This window comes from Schistocerca americana, chromosome 4 (genome assembly GCF_021461395.2).
Source record: "Schistocerca americana isolate TAMUIC-IGC-003095 chromosome 4, iqSchAmer2.1, whole genome shotgun sequence".
Taxonomy (NCBI): domain Eukaryota; kingdom Metazoa; phylum Arthropoda; class Insecta; order Orthoptera; family Acrididae; genus Schistocerca; species Schistocerca americana.
This window is the reverse complement of record NC_060122.1, coordinates 359,702,016-359,728,201: the sequence shown is the minus strand read 5'-3', so window position 1 is coordinate 359,728,201 and position 26,186 is coordinate 359,702,016. Positions and strand designations below refer to the sequence as shown.

Sequence of the window (26,186 nt, the reverse complement as noted above, 5' to 3'; positions counted from 1 at the left end):
TTTTGACATACATGCTGCATATGTTAATAATGAGAAGGGGAACTTACTTTTTCCTTAAGGACGTCACTCATGTTTTCACTAATGAAATCATTACATTAGCATAAAAAGTGTGTGTATGCTCCTGAATTTGAAAACAGGGAGCACCACACACAAAGGATAGACTGTAATGTATCAATTCAGGATGTGAAATGGAATCTTACATCTCCAGCAGCATAATCAGTGCTGTCGGGAATCTTCTGATGCTTTTTTCCCCTTTGTTGGAGAATACCATAATGGTAGCATTTCTTTGCTTATGTTATTAGAATTTGCTTCAAATTACTCAGTAAAATTCCTTGTCTGCAGCACTTACATTGCTCTTGCCAGATTCATCTGTATTTTTACCTTTAAGATCTTCCTTTCCTTCACAGATCACCTGTATATAGCTTTTGCAATGCTTACCACTTGGTTCTATAGTTCGTTTACTCGTCATCTGTTTCTCACCTATGCTTATACCTTCTCTTAACTTTTAATTTTTAGGCATTTTTCACAATGTGGAAGTTAATAAATAAATTTCAAAAGATTCATGTCTGTCGTAGTACACTATAGTTGTTACACTGATCACTATTAGGGCAAGAAAGGATCACATACCTTTTCCACACTCTTATGTATGTTAACTGTTATACATATTATTTCATGGATGTGGGCTGAAAAAAGAATATGTTTACATAGAAACACACACTCACAAATAGACTGCCTTCAATAAAATTTTTTGAGTATAATTATCTGTTGCAGAATAGTTTGGTACTAGAGATCATATTAAATATAATAATCTTGTTTAATCTTGAGACAAATCTGAATTCAATGACAACAGTAGTTAACACAAGGGACTAAAATTTGAAAGAAATTATGATTTACACTTCATACATATAAGTGATACACAATGTGTACAAGGAAGTGTTGCCTTGTACTAAGCACAAATGTGTGTACATCTTTATCAGCCCTTTCATAAAGATAAGGCGACTTGTCCAGTGTAGATTAACAATTTTTACATTTTACATCCAAGCAACTGTTCCACTTCCAGTCATGGAACTTTACACTCACACATGTTATACAGGAACAAACAGTTACACAATCAAATGCATTTAAGGCATGTATCATGTAAATGAGCACATTAGACAACCTAAGAAACTGCAGTACTTCCACCACAACAGCCTGACTTAGTCTGCTCCACTTCTTCATCATCCACAACAACCACATTTCGGCGCACACTGCCAGAACGTCCCAATGAGCCTGCTTTCTGTATGTCCTGTTCATTAGCACGTTCCATCATTCGCTGACTTAAGTCCAAAAACATTTCTTCGATTCCTCGATTCAGTTTTGCTGATGTACTGAAATGTTTTGCTCCAACTGACTGTGCATACCTGAAATCAGTTAGGCAATCATCATCATGATTCACACTTCAAAATAGATTAGCAAAAGATGCATTGGCCTTCACAAAACAGTGCATTTTTCTTATGAGCAAATGTCAAAAAAGCAAGTTCTTTTCAACCAAGAATGGCACTGAATGTCATTTTACAGCTTCTGCAGTAAAAAAAATATGCATTTCACTTGTTTCTTCTCATCTAATAAGTCTCATCCTGTTACACAAGGACTTACCACCGTGATACAGCCCCCTTCTATTTCAGTTTAATAACAAAATATATATGCACACACAGGACTGTGACTGTACCCCTCCAGTCACAACTATATAAGTTTAAGTACTGTACATTGGAAAAGGGTGTAAATATAAAAATTTCATACTGACTGAAGTACATAGCATAAGCAGTCATATACTCAGAACTGGACAGTAGCAGAAATCTATCTGTAACTTAAAGAAAGGAAAAAAAACCTCTTTAGACTACGGAAAATGCTTTGCTCTTTTGACTTCTCATGTTAACTGACTTGTATATTGGTTCTTACTGTCAACAATCAACAAGAGTGGTCCACAAGGGGTACTAGATCTGCGAGAATGACAAAACTTACTGCATTCTGTGGCACAAATTGTAAAAAATTTATCTTACATTGCTTCATTCTTGACATTTATGGGAATGGGCAAACAACTAGAGAGCTTATTGACTGTGCCTGGCCCATTTGTGTGCAGAAGCACATTTTACTGCTAAAATAATGTGAAAATAACAACTGTTCTCACATCACTGAACTGTTTTTATGATTTGACTGTGCTGTGCAGATTTTTGTGCTGTTATTATTTTGTGGGGCCACACTGAACACACACTTATAAAGTGACAGATGGGAACATGTAATGCACCCAGAAGCACTGTCAAACATGATAAGTTTTGGTGCTCGGGGTTATGGTGCGAGGAGTTAATAGTGCTGCATGCACTGACTGACCTTCAAATCTTTGTACACTCACATATCAACACTATTGTGACACTGTGGGGAGACACACAGTAACACGTCCACATCCACCAATGACTGTCCATCAGATGTCAACGAGCTGGTGAGGCAATGGAATGCCCTACCGAGAGGGCTGTTTACTAACCTTGTGGCTAGCTTGGGAGCACACTGCAGAGAATGCACTGCTGTCCATGGTGAACACACATCCTATTAAGAACCATGTCCTGCTTTTGTAAAGTTCAGTGGACACTTTTGTAAAGTTCAGTGGACAATGATGAATTGGGTGACGTGTAATAACTGTCTCTGAATGAATGTTCCATTTCTGTTCATCTCACGTATTTCCTTCAGTTACCTTCTGTATTATACTGTATCAGTTCTTTCTGTGAATGGTCCAAGTTCCATTCAATTACAGTACTTGTTAGTGACATCATGCAGAAGTTACTTTCTACCTCAAGTTTTCCACAAAAGTGTACAAAAAGATATCATGTGATCATGTGAATCAACCACAATTAGTTTGACAATCAACTATAATGTACCTAAAGTTATCAATTTTGATGACAATTTCAATATTTTCAGCAAAAAAGATTAGAAGAAGAAATATTAAAGCCATATGTTGGAATCACCTATCAATAAAAAGATCTTTCATTATTTTACTGCTCCATTAACAATCAAATTGTTTTATTTATAAAAAACACATCACTTGTTTCAAAACATAAAAACTGTGTATGAAATGGTTAACATTATATTTTACTTATTTAACTGTTTGTATAAAAAATTGCTTCCCCAAAAAACCGTATGTTTTTTGGAGTTGGGAGGGATGGAGTGGGATTGAGACAAGTTAAAACTGCACACTGGTTGCCAAACTACCTAGCTACACTGCTGTCCACAAGTTCTGCACAGCATAAGTGCTTAAGCAAGATAAAAGCAAACAGCAACAAAATGTGAGGTAACAGCATCATGGAGAAGGAGAAACTCATTTCTTGACAATAACGTCATTTATGATAAAAATTGGAAGTAATCCAACATTTTCAAGTTTCCCAATAAATGCTCCGAGGCTTAGCTAAACATGAATACGAAACTAGAATTTTCTAATTGCTAGCTTTTGGAGCACTCCTCCTTTGAACAACACACACACACACACACACACACACACACACAGGACAAGCAGTGCATTTTGGCAGGTGAACTAGGTTGTGGTTGAGATAGTGTCCGGTAAGGTGAGTAGAGGGTGAGATGGGGGGTAGGAAGAGTGATTTAGGATTAGCTGTTAGTGGCTCGGAGGGAGGCAACTGGTATGCCAGCAGGGAATGCAGGAGGGAGGAGTGGCAGGTACAAGGATTAGGCATATGATGCTTGGTTGTCAGAGCCAGAGAGTGGGAAACACTGAATGTCACATGGGGCATGAATTGGGAGTGGCTGACACGGCAGAGGATGAGGAAACTATACAGTGGAGGGTATAGGGACAGCTAGTTACCAGAGAATGTGGCCATGGCGATTATGAGAGCAAAGGATGTATTTCAGGACTGACTTCCATCTGTGTAGTTCAGAGAAGCTGGTGGTGGAGGGAAGGATCCTGATGGCCCATGTTGTGGAACAGCTACTGCAATTGAGCATGTTGCGCTCAGCTACATGTTGTGCCACCATGTGGTCAACTTTGTTCTTGGCAACAGTTTGGCAGTGGTCATTTATTTTGGTAGACAGCTGGTTGGTAGTCATACCAACATAAAGACCTAGTCCATCTGCTGAAATGCACCACTGACACTGTTCGTCCAGATGATACCGTTTAAGGGCATGGGCATGTACGTGTTCTGTTCCACGAGTACTATACTCTAGCTCAAAAAAGGATTACTCTGAAACCTATCAAGTTTTCTTTCCTTTTGTGTATGCCTACCAATGACTCAACATTTTTGCTTCTTGGCACGTGATCTCCTTTAATCCAAAAGTATTTAAATTTTACCAGAACTTTCCTACAATATTTAAACTAAAATTTTCTTATCTGACATTTGATTCCCACAATGGCTTACATAGTTGAAATGTGAGTTTTCTGTTTCTCTATATTCTTTATACAAACCACAATATCAGTCATTTTTGTTAATGCAATGTAATATTTTTGTTAGCATCATCTTAATTTCAGTATTATAAATTGAATAATAATTTATTTCATGGGAAGTTCATAAATAAAATTTCTTTTATCACTATTATTCCTCCACAAAATTCCTTAACAATAACACATAATTAAAGTAACTGTTACACATAAATTGTACAATATGACTTACAAGTTTCATACTCTTTAAAAATTACATCAACCTGGTACTCATTAAATTAAGTGCTTTCACTTTTTCTGCATCACAAAATAGGTGAGAAATGTGATCATACACAAATACAAAACAATTTGAACATCCATACCAACTTTCTAAAACCCGTCTTACTAGTCCAAATATTGAACTTCCACTCCTTTTCTGCTTGTTATTGGCTGGTTGATAAAAAGTTTACTAAACAGTATAGGTGCTACTAGATGCATTAAGTCACTGAAAGACGAATATGAGTAAAACACCTAAGTAAAGCAAAAGCATTACAACTATGGGCAGTCAGCTTAAGGATATATATGCTTTAACAGCTGTTATCAACGATGTTGAAAGTTGATTACTGCCACCACAATATTTTTCCCAGAATCTTCCAATCCAACATTTGGACTGGCAAGTGTGCAACCAGTTCTCAGATGGAGGCACCAGCAAGGAGGTTGAACTCTGGGTTGGAAGACTCTTGCAAGAACTATGTGCTACCAATACCTGAGAACTTTTAACAGCTGTCAGCTTATTTTTCTTCCACAATCATTTTCTTCACTTTTACCCATTACTTCTCTCATTGAATGTCCAACCAACTAGAGAGGATAGTAACTGAAGTGCATCGGCTAATTTGCTTCACAGAATTTGCAGGGTTACTTTTTTCTTATTCTTTCGAGACAAGGTCCTGGACCTTTTTAAACACTAAATGTGCAATACTTCCTGCAGAATATTGGGAATAAGGACACAGAAACAATACTGCATGCAGAACTTCCATATTTACTGCCAAGAGCTGCTGTATAATTTCTTTATTGACAACCAGTTTCAGTCCTTGGACCATCATCAGGTTCATAAAATATTTACATCAAACTAAACAACATAAAATCAGTGGCCTGGTAGGATAGCATAAATATCTTGTGAACTTGATGATGATTTGTGAACCAAAATTGGTTTTTCAATAAAGAAATTTTACTGCAGCTCTTGGTGGTAAATAATGATGTTCTTCAAATATTTATGAGCTGTGACACTACATTTTTTAAAATATCTTATGAATCTGAAGTCTTGCCCAGTACTGTAACCCATTTTTAATTCATTTGGTAAACAAATTCTGAACTAATCATAAGCAATAATTTCTCAGTGCTACAAACATCTGTTCATTATCTTTTTTGTATTCGGTCTCCTGTACTGATTACACATATTCCTAAAATAAATTACAGTACAAAGTTCATACAGTGCTGTACATCTGAATTAAACATACCTTAATGTGCAAAAAGGGTATAAATATTTCCTGGCAATGAAGCAAAGTCATGTCCTTTTTAACTTGTCTTGGTGCAGAATGCTGTACTATGACATATGGATTCCTCGTAAGTGAAGTACACTGACAAGTATGACATGCCTTTCGTATAATGCATTCAAAACAGCAATAATGTATATATCGTACTCTGCACAATTGGCAGCCAGCAGTTTGTCTTGCAATTCTTTTTAAAATGCTGATATCTTAAAACTGTATCACAATCAAACTGTGTTTGTATGAAGAATGAGATTTTCACTCTGCAGCGGAGTGTGTACTGATATGAAACTTCCTGGCAGATAAAAACTGTGTGCCAGATCGAGACTCGAACTCGGGACCTTTGCCTTCGATAAGTGATCAGTGCTTTATGCTGTACACTAAATGCATTTCACTGAAAGACAATGTCAAATTTAAACTTGTATGCATTTCCATATAAATATGTGTGTGTGTGTGTGTGTGTGTGTGTGTGTGTGTGTGTGTGTGTGTTTGGTCCACTGTTTAATTAGGCTGTGTGTCTCAGCATGTTCCGTACTGTGCTCTTAGTCAAGCTGCAAAGCATCTCTCACAACCTTATAATTCTGCAAAGACTTTCTTCTAATGGCCAGAAGATATAAAATGGCATTTTACTGTGTGTAACGAAAGATGCTAGTCAACTGCTGTGAATTCCTCAGTAGTGGCCAGGAAAATGTGTGGCCTTATAATGCCATCAGAAAGAACAAGATTTGCTTATCATTTCATTCCATACACTTGTCAAACATGGTCTCAAATCATCATTAAAGTTACAATACATTGCAGAGATTATGTATCAGTGAAGTCAAACAAATATGGTTAAATTACTATTACAGTATATGAGGAGGGAAGGCAAGGGGCGAGTGGAGTAGTTCTCGATTACATGACACACAGATGTAAATGCATACCACATTTTACAATCAGAATCAGATGATTCAAGATGCACCATTCAGTGGTAGGATCATCTGAGCTAATCTAAGATTGCTACATTAATACTCAAATTTGGTTCAACAGTTACAGCATTCATATTATTCATAATCCTGAACAGTAGAACATCCCTGAAGACACATCTACATTTGGACTGAAAAGGTGTGTGCTACTTATATTGAATAAAATTCATATATTCCATAGTTAGGCAACATAATAAAGCAGCTTACACAAGAAATACGATAATAACATAAGACTGCAAACTACTTTGCTGGTGAAAAAAAGGGAAAAGAGGCTCTTAATATGAACAAATTAGGGTGATGATACCAGAAAGAGTTTTGATTTTTCCTAAATTTAGCATGTTCTTGTGTAAAATACGGCAGAGTTTGTTCACGAGGCAAATGACAACGATATACACAGCTAAGGTAATGTTTCTGTTTTATGCACAGGTGTTGCCATAACAGCAAGCAGATGATATATTGGATCATATTTATAATAAGATAAGGCTTTAATATAAAAAGTGATACTGTGCAAGGTAGGCTTGTAATCTGATGACGCTGCACTGTCACATTACTTGACTGGCTGCATCCATTCTATCGGAGCAGAGTAGACACAGACATTGTCCTACAAAGATTATATTGAATCTACATGCAGACTTGCGTGCATGCCCTCGAACACTCTCTCTCTCTCTCTCTCTCTCTCTCTCTCTCTCTCACACACACACACACACACACACACACACACACACACACACACACACACACACACACACCACACTTTCCGTTGCCATTATTGTTCTCATAATCTGTGCTTGGGGTGTATGATGTAGACAGTAAAATATTTCACAGTCTATCTCTATTATCAGCTCTCTACATTTGCCTAAGAAAGCATCTTAAAAATATTTCTACCTTTCTTCTAATGGTTCTCATTTAAGTTCCTCAGCATATATTATGCACCTATATGGGTTGTATCAATCTATTATGATTGTGTTAGTGCACCAGTGAACCCTTCCAATATGAAGCTCACTTGAAACAGACTCCAAACTTGGTCAAACTACCTTGTTATAAGGTTTCTTTAACAGATGTACATCATCCATTTCCCTCTCCTTACTTCTGAAGTGTAGTGCTAGCTTAATTTCATTTGAGATCACAGTATTCTCTCAAGATGCTTAAATGATATTTAACGCTCCAGAAGTTTGGCATTGATGCTGAATTTTGATTATCGCATTGTTTCTCTTGTTTGTGTACACTAACATTTACCCACATCCACAGAGAGTATCTCAACTAGAGATACAGTATAACAATCTATATATCCTTACAATCACCCAGCAACAATACTTTCTTGTGGACAAATGTGTCATCAGCAAACAATATTAGTAACATGCTGCAATAATGGCTGTTATATTTTGATACAAAAATAACTTTGTAATATCCATTTCTGTTTTTGTTACATGAGCTTCCTTTTTGACTCCAGGTAAATGTGTAATAACCTTACAAGATCTTGTTCTAACATTTGTATGATATTTACTTTTCCTCCATTAGCTATTCCACCTTTTCCTACAAGAAATACGTCGTCTCTAATTCCTTCTTCCTCTGATTCCTATTTATCATTTCCTGGCATTGAGAGAGGTGGGGAAAGAGGTGGGAAGAGCAGGTCAGGGTCAGGGATGGGGGGGGGGGGGAGGGGGGGGCAGGGGCAGGGGCAGGGATGAGGGGGCGAGGTATTAGGTGGGGGCAGGGGAGGCATTAGGTGGGGGCGGGGGAGGCATTAGGTGGGGGAGGGGGAGGTATTAGGTGGTGGGGTGGTATTAGGTGGGGAGGGATGAGGGGGGGAGGGATGAGGGGGGGGGGGTGAGGGGGGGTGAGGGGGGGGTGAGGGGGGGTGAGGGGGGGTGAGGGGGGGGGTGAGGGGGGGGGGGAGGGATGAGGGGGGGAGGGATGAGGGGGGGAGGGATGAGGGGGGGGAGGGATGAGGGGGGGAGGGATGAGGGGGGGAGGGATGAGGGGGGGAGGGATGAGGGGGGGAGGGATGAGGGGGGGAGGGATGAGGGGGGGAGGGATGAGGGGGGGAGGGATGAGGGGGGGAGGGATGAGGTTATGGTTTAATGTTCAATCCATGATGGGATAATTAGAGACTGGAAAAAGACTGGTGTGCCTTTTCAAAGGCATCCTGGCACTTGCTTTGTGAGATTTAGTGAAGTTGGTGAAACATGTGAATCTGGATGGCAGGATGAGGATTAATGCTGCAGTCTCCACAAATACAATCATGTTAGCAAATAGATTCTATTCACACTTCTATCCATAAATGAGGGAAGTAAATGAGTTGTGAAATCACATACCCTCATATCAAATAAAGGAAAAATCAGTAGTGGAAGAACAACAAGATGAAATAGAATAGATTCCTATTCTATGTGTCATAGAAGGGGCATTGAACAGCAGACAGGCACAGTAACAGATGACTGTACATCTGGAAGAGGACTGTCTGATAGACTATAACATTCTTCTTTCAACTTATCTAGCTCTCACTAACAAAAAACAATGATCAATCCTATTCTCACAGGTGCTGCACTGATTCAAATGGAACTTTAGTTTTATAATCTTTCCACATTCACACCCAGTTTGGACACCAGATTGACAAACATTTTCCTTGAGGTAACCAAACGTGTATGATATACTGGTATCACTACAATTGCGTCCTTGTCCTGGTGTCTGAATGACCTGCCCATCTTTTTAACTTTCCCCGACCTATCCCTCTCTCCTCCCAATTTGTTTTTGTGTGTGTTTATCAACAATACTACAGATTTCACATCAAGAAGGTAAGTATTGGCCAGCAATGATGTGTTAGAATTTATTAAATATCACACTGTGAAGGCCCTGATCTATAAACAGAAAACCCCATTGTGTTGCCGTCAAATCCATTAAGTGTGTTTAAAAGGAGAAATTACAGGTAACTGCAGGACAGAACCACATCACAGGGGAAATTCAGTTAATTGCATCAAAGACTGTTAATTGATTTAGTTATTAATTACTGTAGCATTTGATGTCTCATTGGAAAGAATTATGATATTCCGTAGAATGATGGGGAACTTCTAATTTTATGGGGTGCAGTGAAAATGCCTTCAACTAGTTTAGGATACACATGTAGATAAATGGAAGGCCAGCAGAAACTTTGAATCTAAAGTAAGACGATTACTATGTTTTAGATACTCCAAGAATAACATTTCATTTCTCTCACTGTAACAATGTAAGTTAATAAATGGCTTCATTAGAAAGAAAGAATATTTAGGAACACTTTTCCATGTACAAACTGCAATAGCATGTTTCAGTACTGATGCCAGAAAGCAATATCTGAATCAGTCAGGTGATGCACTTCCATTACTTAGTAATGGTTTTAGGTGGAGTTTGTGCACAGTTCTGTGAGCAGATGGTACTGTGACTCCAGTCTGAACTGCTAAATGGTGCAGAAGATTTTTAGGACTTCTTTCTGAAACCATTCCCAACTCATCTGGCTTATTCTCAGTTAAAAGCAATACATCGAACTGCCACATTGTATGGGCTGGAGCAACAGGCAATGATTGGAGCCAGCCTAAGAGGGTATTGGTTCTCATGTAATGCCAGACAACACTTGCATCATACATTAAACACCCTGTATTTAATTATCGTCACAATGAAACTACCTGTTCAGAGGAAAAACACACACTTATCAAGTAGCAAATAAAACACACACACACACACACACACACACACACACACACACAAGCTTTATTTAAGCATGAAAACATCTCTCTGCTCTTCTCCTCTCACTTATGATTTCAGCAATAACAGTGGAGTTAGCAACTGTTGTACACTCATTTCAGTCAGTGGTTATAGGATTCTATTTTGAACTACTTATTTATTACTTGCATATTAAAGAAAAATAATGAAAATGTTTTGGCTGAGATCAAATGGTGTTTATGTTCACCAATATGTCATTGGTAGCATACATACACAGCTGGTCACCACAGCTTGGTGGAGAGGGAAGTAAATTTCAAACATTGCACCAGTAACACAGATTAGCTACAGACCAATCAATCTGAAGTAAAATTATGGGTATACCAGCCATAAAAAAATGACAAAATAATTTTACAAGGTGCACATCAAGTATTAGAAAAGTTATTTAGCATGAATATCTGACACTTATTGAATTAGTGACTGACAGTTTATTCAAGGAAAATAATTTTTCTGAATGAACTTACTCTTCAGCAACTTCAATAGGAACTGTTCTCTGTTTCTCCAAATCGATTTTGTTTCCACAAATTATTAAACATATGTCACTTCCAAGCATCTTCTTCAGTTCCTTCACCCAGTTTTTCACCTACAGAAAATACAGCATAATTAGAATTCCCATTATTTTTGGGTACACAGAATCAGACCAAACTTAATAAATATATCTGTGCCTGCACGCACACACACACACGCACACACACACACACACACACACACACACACACACACACACACACACACACACACACACGGGGAGGGGGGGGGACCCCTTGTGCAACTTGACTTTTTTTATATTCCTAAGCCCCTGCCAAAGATGAAATAAGCTTTCAGCTGTTACTTTTTTTACTTTGTTTCTCAAAAGCAGCTACACTTGGTAGTGGTGGTGTTAAAATGCGTGTCTCTGAATTTACTTCACTCAGATTCATGATGCACAAAACCACAGCATAAAAGTTTCAAGACAAGATTCTTGCTAGCCCACTTCATATGTAAGCATTTGCCCCATTTATTTAGCACCAATTTTCTATTTAGATGTTTGTTGCTTTATGGCTTACGTAAAGAGTAAATTTATTCATAATAAATAGTTCTATTAGGGGAGACTGGAAAGTAATGCCGTTTCTGTGCACATTGATATTCATCTATCATCTACCAGCTCACTGTACACTTAAAAGTCATGCCGAAGGCATTTTAAGGCCAGAGTGACTTGTTTACTAATAAATAATTTTTTTCTTAAATTTAAAGTGAAATGGCCAGCAAAATACCAGAAGACATACATATGCAGCACTGTATGCTTTTTGAGTTTCGCAAGGTTAGTAGCACAATATTTGCTACCAAAAACAATTGCATTGTTTATCAAAGTGCATTAGATGTTCATAAATGCCAAAGATGGTTTTCCAGGTTCAAATCTGGTAATCCTGATCTTTCCAAATCATGTTGATCAGGAAGGCCAATAACTTTATACAATGGCATGTTAAGGGCAGAAGTGGAAACAAATCTGTGTCAGACAATCAAGGAACAGTCAAACATAGTTAACCAACCTTGGTCAAGCATCCATGAATATTTGCAGCAGATTGGTAAAGACAAACAAAGCTAACCAATCTACCACATGCAGCTTATTGGTTCAACAGCACAATACAGAATCATTTTTTGATCACTGGAGATGAAAAATGGGCCCTCTAATCACTATTGAGGTGGGCGACACTGACTCACCCACTGCGGTTGTCCATTATTGCACCATCGGACTTCCATTTACTCTGATCATTACAACACTTTCTAAGTGGTAAAAAATGTGAAAATGCCGATGATATCCAAAATGCTACCTGCACATATTTTGTTCACAAACCATTTGGTTTGTATTGATTGGACATTGAAAATTTGTACACTAGATGGAAAAAAGTTGTCGATAATGAGGATGATTACATCATTGATTACAAATAAAAATTCATTTATTTATCTGTTTGAAATTAACGTAAAAAGACATTACTTTCTTGTCCCCCTAACATGTCCATTGTTATCAGTCACAATGTTCATATATTATTAATTTTATGATAATTTATCTGTGACCCATTGCAAAACACTGGCGTTCATCTCCAGGCATCAAAGAATACAAACCACTTAAATACTATTCACATTACTGACAAAATTCATTATAACATCAGGTAAAACGAGTACTGCTAAACAAGGTAAATGAACATTCTTACTATTTACCTAGATTATCTCTGACAGCTAATACACATACATACACCACTGCTTATTTTCTAAAATTACAAAAGTAATGTGGTTTACACGTTGGTCGTTTGTCAAAATACATAGCAAAAAATTATCGTTATTATTGCCTTATCCTGACACTGCACACACCATGTACACAGATGGGATCAGAGGTACCATTACTAACATTCACAATGACCCCCTCAGCTATGAAATAATTGTTGTAACAAAATTGTTATACATGCCGATTCGACTGTCTTCCTTCCCGTACCCTTTTATCTTTCTTACTGAGTTTTCTTTACTTATCTACAACTCACTGGTCATTCTTTATTCCTTAATAAGTATACACTTTCATCTCCTTTACACTATCTGCCTTCATAAATCACTATAAAAAGAGCAGGAGCTGGAAAGCTACTATGAGTACTGTTTTCCGTTATGTGTTTGTACGCTCCATACATCAGTCCACTACAGGCGAGTGGTTGCCTTCCCTTTACCTTACATAAATATTTTATTATTTCTGTTACACCACTAGCAGCACAAGAATAAAGTTCCTTGTTGTCTCTGACATGAACTAAAATCTGTGTGTAATCTGTCACTGTATGGGAATTCCATTTAGATGCACATAGCCAATAAATGAGACCTGGGTGATACATCTTGTGTTGGGGATCAGCAATTTATAATGTTATTATCCATTTTATATGTCAGTTCCCTGCACTGCTTAAGATTTTTCAGGTATCTAATTCACATGCAGGCATACCCCTGTTTGACTGGTTGATCTCGCACGAACGAAAAAATGGCTGACATCGAAACAAGTGTCCAAGGAATAGAAAAGCAACTGAAATCACTCAACAGAGGAAAGTCCACTGGACCTGATGGGATACCAGTTTGATTCTACACAGAGTACATGAAAGAACTTGCCCCCTTCTAACAGCCATGTACCGCAAGTCTCTAGAGGAATGGAAGGTTCCAAATGATTGGAAAAGAGCACAGGTAGTCCCAGTTTTCAAGAAGGGTCATCGAGCAGATGCACAAAACTATAGGCCTATATCTCTGACATCGATCTGTTGCAGAATCTTAGAACATTTTTTTGCTCGCGTATCATGTCATTTCTGGAAACCCAGAATCTTCTCTGTAGGAATCAACATGGATTCCAGAAACAGCAATCGTGAGAGACCCAACTTGCTTTATTTGTTCATGAGACCCAGAAAATATTAGATACAGGCTCCCAGGCAGATGTCATTTTCCTTGACTTCCGGAAGGCGTTCGATACAGTTCCGCACTGTCATCTGATAAACAAAGTAAGAGCCTACGGAGTATCAGACCAGCTGTGTGGCTGGATTGAAGAGTTTTTAGCAAACAGAACACAGCATGTTGTTCTCAATGGAGAGACGTATACAGACGTTAAAGTAACCTCTGGTGTGCCACAGGTGAGTGTTATGGGACCATTGCTTTTCGCAATATATATATAAATGACCTAGTAGATAGTGTCGGAAGTTCCATGCAGCTTTTCGCGGATGATGCTGTAATATACAGAGAAGTTGCAGCATTAGAAAATTGCAGCGAAATGCAGGAAGATCTGCAGCGGATAGGCACTTGGTGCAGGGAGTGGCAACTGACCCTTACCGTAGACAAATGTAATGTATTGCGAATACATAGAAAGAAGGATCCTTTACTGTATGATTATATGATAGCGGAACAAACACTGGTAGCAGTTACTTCTGTAAAATATCTGGGAGTATGAGAACGGAATGATTTGAAGTGGAATGATCATGCAAAATTAATTGTTTGGTAAGGCGGGTTCCAGGTTGAGATTATTGGGAGAGTCCTTGGAAAATGTAGTCCATCAACAGAGGAGGCGGCTTACAAAATACTCATTCGACCTATACTTGAGTATTGCTCATCAGTGTGGGATCCATACCAGGTCGGGTTGACAGAGGAGATAGAGAAGATCGAAAGAAGAGTGGCGCATTTTGTCACAGGGTTATTTGGTAAGCGTGATAGCGTTACGGAGATGTTTAGCAAACCCAAGTGGCAGACTCTGCAAGAGAGGCACTCTGCATCACAGTGTAGCTTGCTGTCCTGGTCTAAGGGGTGTGTTTCTGGATGAGGTACCGAATATATTGCTTCCCCCTACTTATACCTCCCAAGGAGATCACGAATGTAAAATTAGAGAGATTCAAGTGTGCACAGAGACATTCCAGCAGTCGTTCTTCCCGCGAACCATACGCGACGAACAGGAAAGGGAGGTAATGACAGTGGCATGTAAAGTGCCCTCCGCCACACAACACTGGGTGGCTTGCGGAGTATAAATGTAGATGTAGATGTAGATGTGAGGTTATTGGTCCTATCAGATTAGGGAAGGATGGGGAAGGGAGTTTGCCATGCCCTTTTGAAGGAATCATCCTGGTATTTCCCTGAAGCAATTTAGGGAAATTACAGAAAGCCTAAATCAGGATGGTCGGAGGTGGATTTGAACCATCATCCTAATGAATGCGAGTCCAATGTGCTAACCACTGCGCCACCTTGCTCGGTACCACTTTATGGAAGAATAAACAAAAATACTTCAGAGATTTCAATGAGATATGACCTCACATGGTTTTCTTGAAATTGACTGGTGGTGGTGATATATTATTTATATTTTAAGTCAGCATGTCTTAAATTTAACAATACAGAAGCAATAAAAGAGTGAAAATGCAAAATGTGAGATGCAACAATACCAGAGAAAGAAAGTTGCTACTCACCATATAGTGGAGATGCTGAGTCGCGATAAGCGCAACGAAAAGATTCACACAATTATAGCTTTCGACCATGAAGGCCTTTGTCAGCAGTAGACATGCGCACCCGCAACTGCACCCCCCAACTTGCACACACATCTGCAGTCTCAGAGAGATGAAACCACACACCAGTGTGGTTTCAACTCTCTGAGACAGCAGATGTGTGTGCAAGTTGCGTTTGTGTGTGCGTGTGGGCGCGCGCACAACTACTGCTGACAAAGGCCTTCATGGTCGAAAGCTCTTTTTGTTGTGCCTATCACGACTCAGCATCTCTGCTATATGGTGAGTAGCAACTTTCCTTCTCTGGTACTGTTACATTCCATCCTGGCTTTTCCATTGTTTGAAAACATGAGATGCATTACTTATAACACCTCAAGGTTCACTTTTCAATTTGTTGGTATTATACTTTGTATGAAACTCACGGAACCATCCCTGATATCTTGGCAGAAGAATTCATATTTAAAGTTGAAAAACAAATAGTTCTACTAATATTTGTTGATTTCAAATCTGTTTTCAGCTGACTGGGCCACTATCACGAAACACCTGATTAGTGTCCACAAGGGACACTAGTGTGTAGGGAACAAAACATTAGAAACAAAGATATAATCAATACACACAGGCTAATATATGAATTAAAGTAGTAATTTTTTGAAAATATAATTTAAATAAAATATCTACTCACTAAGTGGCAGCAGGAGAAAACACACATAAAGATATTACATATGCAAGCTTTCAGAGCCAGTGCAGCCTCCTGGCAGAAGGATTTAAGGGGAAGGAAAGGGGGGGGGGTGAAGGAAAAGGATTGGAGACACTTCCAATGTACCTTACTACTACTGCTTATACCAGCTCTGTAACCGGCAAAACATATACTATCAAACGGAGAGTCACCTATGAAACGGCACATCATATACCACCTCTCATGTGAACACTATTTGGCCTTTTACATCGGCATGACTACCACCAAGTTATCAGTTAGGATGAATGGGCATAGGCAGAGGGTGTACACTGGCAATGCGCAATATCCTGTTGCAGAGCATGCACTACAACAACATGACAGTCATGACCTCAGTGCCTGTTTCACCACACTTGCTGTCTGGATTCTTCCTCCAGACACCAGTTTCTCAGAACTCCACAGGTAGGAACTGGTGCTATACCATGTCCTTGGCCACCCACTTGGCTTTAATTTATGTTAACTTCTTCAGTCTCAGCATTTCTTCACAGTGACTATTCATTTCCTCATTTTAGGTTTCTACATCTTTCATTTACTAGCCCCTCTATTTTTTGCTGCCCCCCTCCCACTTTTATCACGTACAATGCACTTAGCTTTTCACTCTTATTAACTTGTGCATGGTATTTTAGCAGTAATCTCTGTCTTACATATTACCCTATTTTCCACCTTTAAGTTCTCAGGTTTTCAAGTCATGTCCAGTGCAATCCCCAACAATCAGTCTTTCCTTCTCATCCGGTCCAGTGAGTCTCCCCTGACCTGGGGTGTTGGGTGACTTTTCTGACCCCTACCCCTTTTGCTAAACCTCTTCAGTCCTTTTCCTTCACCCCTCTCCCATTCTCTTCAATCTCCCTGCCACATTACGGAGCCACTGGCTCCGTAAGTTTGCATATGTAATACTTTTCTTAAGTGTGTGTTCTCCTGCTGCTGCTTGGTGAGTAGATTTTTATCAATCCAACTACATTATATTTTTAAAAATCAGTACGCAAAGATTCTTCAATCATAATATAAGGTGAGAAAAGTCAAATCGAGTGACCACCACTCATGCTGTGCACCCAACATGTTAAATTACAGTGTTAAATTACAATATTGACAGTATCACACCGTACAGAATGAAAATACACAATATTGAAGTATACAAGTAGTATGAATGTAGTGCTGAAGGCTGTAAGGAAAAACAGAGTAAAGTATAAACTATATTGTGACCCAAGTTTGTGTAGATGAATGCGACAGTTGGGATTTAGGTTATGGAGTGTGTGTCTAGTTGACTGGACCCTGAAAAGCTACAGAATGGGTATGTGCTCATTTAGAAGCTGGTAGAAATGGTGGTGGTGGTGGAGGAGGAGGAGGGAGGTGCTAAATGTCTATCTCATGTGCTTCTACATTATGTAGAACTTCTGCACTGACTTTGTATCTATGACCTTATTCAGTACATGTTCAATGAAAGTAGAGTTCGACTTGTGTAATCTCCAGGCTCAGTCTAACTGCTATAGCCCTGCCTGTTCAACCAATATACAGTTTGTTACAGCCAATGTAAGTGACTGAATAACCACCATTACATGATAAATCTGTTTTATCATTGATGTTGAATAACACTTGAGCTGTGGTGCTTTTTACATAAAACGAAGTTTTATGGTAGCAAAGTTTGAGATTTTTTATTAATTTGTTAGATAACTTTCCTAATACGGGGTAGTACACCAGCTGATTTTAGTAACAACTGTTACTGCAGAGGGGGTTAAACACAGGGCAAGATCTTTCTCCTTTTCATTATTGAGTACAATGTTGTCAACTACGTCAAGGCTGTAGCTACTGCCAGATGCAAATAAAACTGTGTCTAGTTTTATTTGGTAATCCTGTTTAGATACTGGTACAGATGTGAGTCAACACATCCACAGAACAGAAAGTAGCATGTTTGTGTGTTGGTTTAAGGGTTAAAGGGACCAGACTGTCATCAGGCCCCCCTACCTGGAACAGGCAAGTTAACAGAACTACACACCAAAGAAGGGCCCAGCACGTGAAACCCAAGGAAAGAAAATCCCAAGGTCTAATAAAGATTCAAGAACAAGGAAGATAAAAAGGGAGGAAAAAAGCAAGAAAAGCTGGAGAAATGCCCCATACCGGGAGCAGCAGGAGGCTCTCAAAGGCAGAAACTAATATGGGAGACTTACCTTCCCCCCACCCCCCCCACCCCCCCCCTCCCACCCCAACACTTAACAGAGGCACCCCATCCAACAATACACAGCAAAGACTAGAGACATGGACAAGGTGACAGAAACATAAGAAAACAGGGGAAGAACACCATGTCAGACAGAACACACAAAAAACAGCACAGACAGCCATTGCCCAGTCGGGACAATGGATGCAACAGGGCTTCCTATCAACCCCAAATGGGCTGAAAAGGCTGAGCCACCCTCCATTAGAGAGTGTTAAAACCCCCTTCACAAATAAACCATAAAAACAGGTCAGATGCTGAGACACTGTCCACCAACATCAGGGGTAAGGAATCTTAGAATCTGCCACAGGGCAGATAGGTTAGAACAGTCCAGTAAAAAGTGGAGCACTATCAAACAGGCACCACAACAACAGTGTGGATCCTCATGATGGGGATAATGACCATGAGTCAGTCAACTATGGTCGATGCTGAGCTGCCAAAAGAAGATGGAGTCCTTGTGAGTGGTCCACATGAAGGACATCCACAAAATTGTAGTCTCCTTTATCACCCATATTTTGTTCCGTGAGGCCAGGGTATGCCATTCTGTATTCAAAATCCTTAAAACTTGATGGCACTGTACCAACTGAAGGTCCAATGTCAGAATACCAATCTCAAGAGGCAGTTTGCCAGTAGCCAATTTAGCCAGCCTGTCAGTGAGTTCATACCCTGAGTCTCAATGTGACCTGGGGTCCAGACAGAGACCACTGCACATAAACATTGTTTGAGGGCAAAAAAGGACTCAGATAGTCAGGACCAAGGGATGGCAGAGTGACATTGCTCAAGAACTGTAAACTCCTCAAAGAGTCACTACAGATGAAAAGGGATTCACCAGTACAGAAACAGATGTGTTCTAGAGCATGAGAGATGGTTGCTAACTCTGCAGAGGAAACACTGCCACTATTCATCAAGGAACAGAGTTCACAAAATCCCACATGAATGTAAGCCAAGTCAGTATGACTGGCAGCCATCAAGCCATCAGTACCAACTACTTCTGAATTCCAAAATCTGCCAAAAATTGATAAGAATTGGCAGCAGAAGGCCTCAGGCAGAGCTGAGTCTTTTGGACCTTTTGATAGGTCAAGATAGAGCTGTGGATGGGGATGTGAGTGGGCCAGAGAAGAGATCGTAGAGGGGAAAGTTGGAGTTCTGTAAAAAAAAGAGGGGGGGGGGGAGGGGGGGGGTGGCAACTGGATGCAGATGACAATAGTAGCCTCAGACCTGGGCTGCCATTGTGGGAGTGGTACCCTGCAGATGGAATGAGGAGACAGTAGTTCAGGTGCTCCAGAGAGCAGCAGGTGCGTAATGCATAAGCGATCCACTGTTGTTGGCATAGAATTTGCAAGAGTGGAATCGTGCCTCTGCTAGAGGGCCGATCACGGGGCTAGTCTGAAAGGTGCCAGTTGCCAGCTTTATCCCCTAATGATGTACCAGGTCCAGCATCTGTAATGTTGAAGACGATGCAAAGCTGTATGCGGGACTCTGTACGCTAGACAGGGCTGGACCAATGCTTCATATAGCTATTGCAGAGTAGAGCAGTCCACACCCCAGTTGGCACTGTTGAGGCATCAAAGGGCGTTGATGAAGATGGGGAAGCCATGTCAACCATCAGCAGCCTCATTTGCTGGCAGATCGACATGACCAGAAACCCACAGAAACATCACACTGGCTCCACAAAGAGTGAGCAAATGACAGTTTTTCTGGATCCACCGCACTAAGGGATGGATGCTGTACAGGACACAGAGGCTCTGAAGGGCATAGAGACTGAGCAGATGATGCAATTGAAAAGCCTGTGCCACCAGATGTACTGCATGGCTTGGTACAGGGCAAAGAGCTCGGATGTAAATACTGAGCAGTGTGCCGGAAGCCGATATCGAAAGACGTGTGCCAATGATGAAAGCACACACAACCCCCACAGTCAGTCCGAGAGCCATCAGTGTATGCAAAGGTATATCGTGAAGTACCGTACAAAGGTCATGAAACTGAAGGTGATTGACCGAGGCTGGAATAGTGTCCTTAGGAAATGAATGAAGGCCAAGGTTAACATGGGCCGCTTCACGAAGCCAAGGTGGCGAAGGGTTCACATCCACCGGGAAGTTACAGGTAGTGTGAAGTTAAGCCGCCGTAACAAGTGCCAAAAGCGGACTCCAGGAGGTAACAGAGAAGAAGGATGCGCCCCAAACTGACAATCAAAGGAATCATCAAAGAAGGAGGCGTAGGATGGGTGGCCATGCATGGCAGACAAATGGCATGCATACCTGCTGAGGAGAAAGTCACGGCAGTAGGACAGTGGTAGTTCAGCAGCTTCAGCATACAGGTTCTCAACTGGGCTAGTGTAAAAGGTGCCCATGACCAAATGGAGATCTGGACAGGGATGCATTGTACAGCGACGACAAAATCATAATGTAGGTCTTGTCAACTGAAGATTGGAAGCCATGTGTAAGAGCCCAAGACTGCACTCTGTGTATTGTTCCTTACAGTCTGCATTCAGCAGTGCCAATCATAGGCAAACAAAAATAAATGCAAAAGTCATCAGCATACAAAGAGAGCAACACGGTACATCCCAGTCACCACTAGACCATTGATAGGCACAAAAAAGAGAGGGACACTCAAAACAGAGCCTTGCAGAACCCCATTATCCTGCAGATGGGAGGTACCAACCCGTATCCGAAAAGTGAGGCATGAAAGATAACTGTGGATAAAAATCTGAAGCAGGCAATGGAGGCCCCACTCCTGTATAGTGGCAAGGATGTGGTATCACAAACACTCTGCAGATCAAAGAGGACTGCAATAAGGTGCTGATGCCACATAAAAGCCGTTTGGATAGCAGACTCCAGGTGAACTAAATTATCTGCAGTGGGACTGCCTTAGCGGAAATGACCCTGGGTTGAAGCCAAAGGTCCCAGTATTCAAGGATCCATACAGACTTCGACTTGCCATACTTTCAAGTCACTTGTTTCACATTTTACGTTTTAGTCCCTTCTAGTGGCAAGGAACTTTTATTCCCCTTATGAGCCATCTATTAATTCTAGTATTCCTTTTACAGTTACACCCTCCTGTGGAAATGAAATTTGAAAGTAATGTGTTAATATATCAATGAAGATTTTAAAATTTTCACTTTGATCATTTAGTCATTAACTTGGGGCCACTTCTATTTTTTCAGCAAAATGCTTAAGTAGTTTGTTATCCTGACTCTAGTAGCTACATGGCATTCTTATATATATGTTATACCCAAAACTGCATTTTACTTTAAAGCTTAGTATTTGAGCTAGATAGTCACTCAAGCTCACATTCAAAATATTTGGATAGGTGTTGTATAAACACTTCTAAACTAGAAACTGACATAAAACTGTTTCACAAGTGGCTGTTATCTCAGTAGCAACACTTATTTCAGCATTTAAATTCTAGTATGTAGGAAGATTCAAAAGAGCCTCTCTTCTCCCTACTTTTTATAAGAAAGTCAATATTGAAGGCTCCACAAACTGACAAAGCATATTTCATTGCATTTACTTTGTTTGGCAATGATTCCAAAGTATTTAAGAAAAGTTTAAAATTTCCAGACAGTGATTGGTAAATTTTAGCAATAGCTGAGTCGAACTTGGCAATTTTTATAGCTGCAGTCTCACCCCTTTCTGACGTTGTTCAATTCATGTCATATTGTTGTCGTCATCATCTTCAGTCCAAAGAGTGCTCTCCACGCTACTCTATCCTGTGAAAGCCTCTTCATCTCCGAGTAACTACTGTGACATACATTCTTCTGAATCTGCTTCCGTACTGATCCCTTGGCCTCCCTCTACGATTTTTATCCCCCACACTTCCCTCCAGTACTAAATTGATGATCCCTTTATGCCTCAGAATGTGTCCTACCAACTGATCCATTTTTCTAGGCAGATTGTACCACAAATTTCTCTTCTCACCAATTCTATTCAGTACCTCCTCATTAGTTATGGGATCTACCCATATGATCTTCATCACCCTTCTGTAGCACCACTTTTCAAAAGCTTCTATTCTCTTCTTGTTGAAACTATATCGACCATGTGTAACTTCATATTACAGATATATCCTTTTACTACCTCAACTTCTAGTAGAGTATATTAATTTCACCAAATTTATTGAGCAGGAATTTTACACTATAGTGGTAACTTTTCTAGAACAGCTTGTTCAGAACTTGGTAGTTTGTTGCCATTTATAGCATTACATAACTTTAGTCTAAAGTCAGCTTGCCAGTGGTATTGTTTTTTTCGTTCTCCTTTCTATTCAGACACTAGTTGGTAATTGTCTAACTGTTCTTATAATTCCACAGTCAGAAAATAAGTGGAGGGAAGATGGATTCCCACACTCTAGAGTCCCAATAAACAGTGAAACCCTTGAAGCTATTTAAGATGTTTACAGTCTTGAGTTACTTCCAGTGTGGGAACTGTGTGGGTTTTTCACTGAAAGTGAGACCCAGGAACTTTGGTAATTCTTGAAACTAAGAATGAGAGGTTCAAGGAAGACCCACTTGACAGTCGCGAACATTGACTAGAGGGGGCTACCTTCGATGCTCATCATAGTGAAGACAATGTAACAGCACAACTGGAAGACAAGAATCCACCAGTGTCGAAATACAGAGGACCATTGACAAAATCTAGATCCAGAGTGCTGTAGTCGGCTCCACTGAGGACTTCTGAGGCACCGGGTCACTGTTTTTCCATAAGGGGGAGAAATTCTGCACGCTCTGGTAGATGTGTGGTTTATTGGTTAGCATCACTGACTGACATGCTCAAAGTTGCCAAGTCAAACCTGACAAATAGCAATTACTTTTTATTTTGTATTAATCATATCTGGAAGTTTCTTGAAATATCCGATGTATCTAGTGTTTGTATATCTGGATTACATGATGACTGTATAAATACTAGCATTCTGGAATACTCACTATTTGTATAAATAACTGCTCACTCCAGTTAGTATGTGTGTTGCTGTCAGTAATAAACATGTTTTCAGTACTAAGTGCTTAAATTATTGATGACCTTGCCTTCAGACTTGGACTTGATTGTGGTTTAGTCATGACAATATTTTATCACTGTGTTAAGGGTCTAAATGCCAAAAATATTTCTATCAACTGTTGTAAACACATAAAGGCCTCTTGTATTGCTGGAACCATGAAAATTATATTGTTGTGGGGAATGCAAACCAATGACTGCAATTTATTGGCAGAACATGTAGAAAATGCAATAGGGCTACTAAAAAGACATTTTACACTATGCTTGTCTGCCCTCTGTACTGCTGTGTGTTGTGGAATCCACATCAGATAGGACTGACGGAAGGCATCAGAAAAGTGCAACAAAGGGCAGCTCATTTTATATTGTTGCGAAATAAGAGAAAGAATGCCATGGATATGATATGTGAATTGGGATGGCTATAATTAAAGCAAAGGCGTTTTCTTTGTAGCAAGGTCTTCTGAATTTCAATCACTAACTTTCTTCTCAGAGTGTGACAATATTTTGCTGGTGCCCATCTACGTAGGTAGAAATGATCATCATAATAAAATAACAGAAATCAAAGCTCACACAGAAAGATTTAAGTGTTCATTTTTCCATGTGCTGTTTGAGAGCTGAACAGTAGGTAAATAGCTTGAAGGTGGTTATATGAACCCTTTGTTAGGCACTTAATTGTGAACTGCAGAGTAATCATATAGATTGTTGAGTGTAGAATGGTACCCACAAAAACCACACTGTAGGTAACATACGAGTTTCTGGCTTTAAGAGTCCATACTAAATTGATGCTGATATTACTTCTACTGTCTTCTCAGTGTAACTTGTTGCTGCAGACTGGACTAATTGCTTGGGTTGGTGTGATCTTCCCCAGATTTCAAGAGGTGGCTCATGACTGCTTCCTTCCAAGAATCAGAGTCATTCTCCAGACTAGATTCAGTTAAGAAGTATAAGGAGGTAGTTCTTGGACACAATATTCAAATGTTGCAATATGTATTGCACTTTGTCTGGCCCTGGTGTTGTACAGTGAGCCACATACAGCATATGATCCAACATCTCCATACAATAGCTTTACTGGAGTTTAAGTTCAGTCAAGATCTTGCAGTTAATTCCAATCCTTATTTGGGTGTGGGTTGTCTTGTTTGGTATTAAACATTATTTTTCAGAAGTATTTCACCATTGTGTGGGTTACTGATCAGAAGACCACTGTACCGGCCATTGTGGTGCATTATCTTTCCCAATGTTCCTTCTCACTGACTTGCAAGCCTTTGCTGACGGTGAGAAAAAGTTTATAGATTGTAAAAATGCTTTCTGTGACCATGTTTTACTCACACTGAGTTTTTACTCCAGTAATGTAAAAGGCTGTCCGCAAATGGATTATGATGAAACTTTCACAGTTCTATACATATGTAGGCTTCCACGGCAGGTGCCAAATTCATTAAAAGCCTGCTAGGAGTACTGCCACATCATATTATAAAATACAAAATAACCTATGTTGTAACTGTTAGCTGTATTGTAGCAGACTTCCTCAGGGCATTGACTAATTACCTGGGAAGTAGTATGCTTCAGTGTATTGCATTTCCAATCGTGTCACTAGACCGCCACTGTCACATTTATCAAATTTTAGTGGCCCTAAAACACATCCGGTGGGTGTTAAGAGAGAGGGAGGGGATATGTGGATTACATGGCTTGATGAGAAATAGTAACCCACAAACAATCAGTAAAAAACTTCTGGGAGCAGTTTTGCAATACTGCCTGCCTGCGACTGGTAGCTAAATGGCACTCCTTGCTCTACTAAAGGTACTGGCCATGTGAAACTCTATGGATGACAGTAGGATATCCTCAAATGGTGCTCAAATATTCAGGTTGCAGTAAGTGTCCAGCTAGCTCTGTGAAACATCCACTGAGGTGGCAGGTACTGATGTATCTGGATCCAAATGGGAATGTTGTCAATATAGGTGTTCTGCCACTTCTCAAAGGACAGTATTGGCTAGTGTAGGAGAGCAAAGTAACAGATCAAAGGATGATGGTGATCATTTATAATACTGAAGTGTGTGAGTTTTCTCTGCAATTGAAAGGCACACATCATTTGACAACAAAAAACTGTCCACTATTCAACACCTGCGATAAGTGAATACAGACCCCCAATGTATGTGACATGTTTTGAAATTCCTGAGGAGGAGAAAGGGATGAAAGAGTCTGTGGCTCAGATCCACAAGGACTTCATTATTCAAAGGTTTATTCGATGGGAGGTAAAAGGAGCACAGTTATAATAGCTGTTATTTGGAGGTGAGTGGTTAGGATTATTGGTTCAGAATGACGTATACCATAGACTCTCAACATCTATAGCCTCCTCTCGATGGACAGTGTAACCTTCAAATGCACATTGTCTGAATGTTTGAAGAGTTGCTCTCATATGCGTAGACACAAGATACTACCCTGTGTTACAAGTTCTGCTTTCTTCACTAATGTTCTTAATCTTTTCATATACATTGCAGTAAAGAAGTCATTAACCAAAAGGGTTCTTTTATTGCTCAATCTCTTTTTTTGTGGTCATGTAGAACAGAGTGGAGAAGCAGCACATATTACTATTTTATCAGGATATATTTCCAGTTCCATTTGAGCTATCTTCATAGCTCAATAGTGATTTGA

At 39.8% G+C, this 26,186-nt stretch overlaps 1 protein-coding gene across 1 annotated transcript in view; it reads right to left on the bottom strand.

Moving 5' to 3' along the window:
* Positions 1 to 795: 795 nt before the first annotated feature.
* LOC124614019 (ras-related protein Rab-21) overlaps positions 796 to 26,186 on the bottom strand; it is a 37,598-nt gene continuing 12,207 nt past the window's right edge. Inside the window, exons 3-4 of the mRNA XM_047142832.1 lie at positions 11,117 to 11,235; positions 796 to 1,400 (exon numbers count right to left, since the gene is read on the bottom strand). Coding sequence (XP_046998788.1) covers positions 1,160 to 1,400; positions 11,117 to 11,235 — 360 coding nt within the window. The 3' untranslated portion in view covers positions 796 to 1,159. The remainder of the gene's footprint in view (positions 1,401 to 11,116; positions 11,236 to 26,186) is intronic.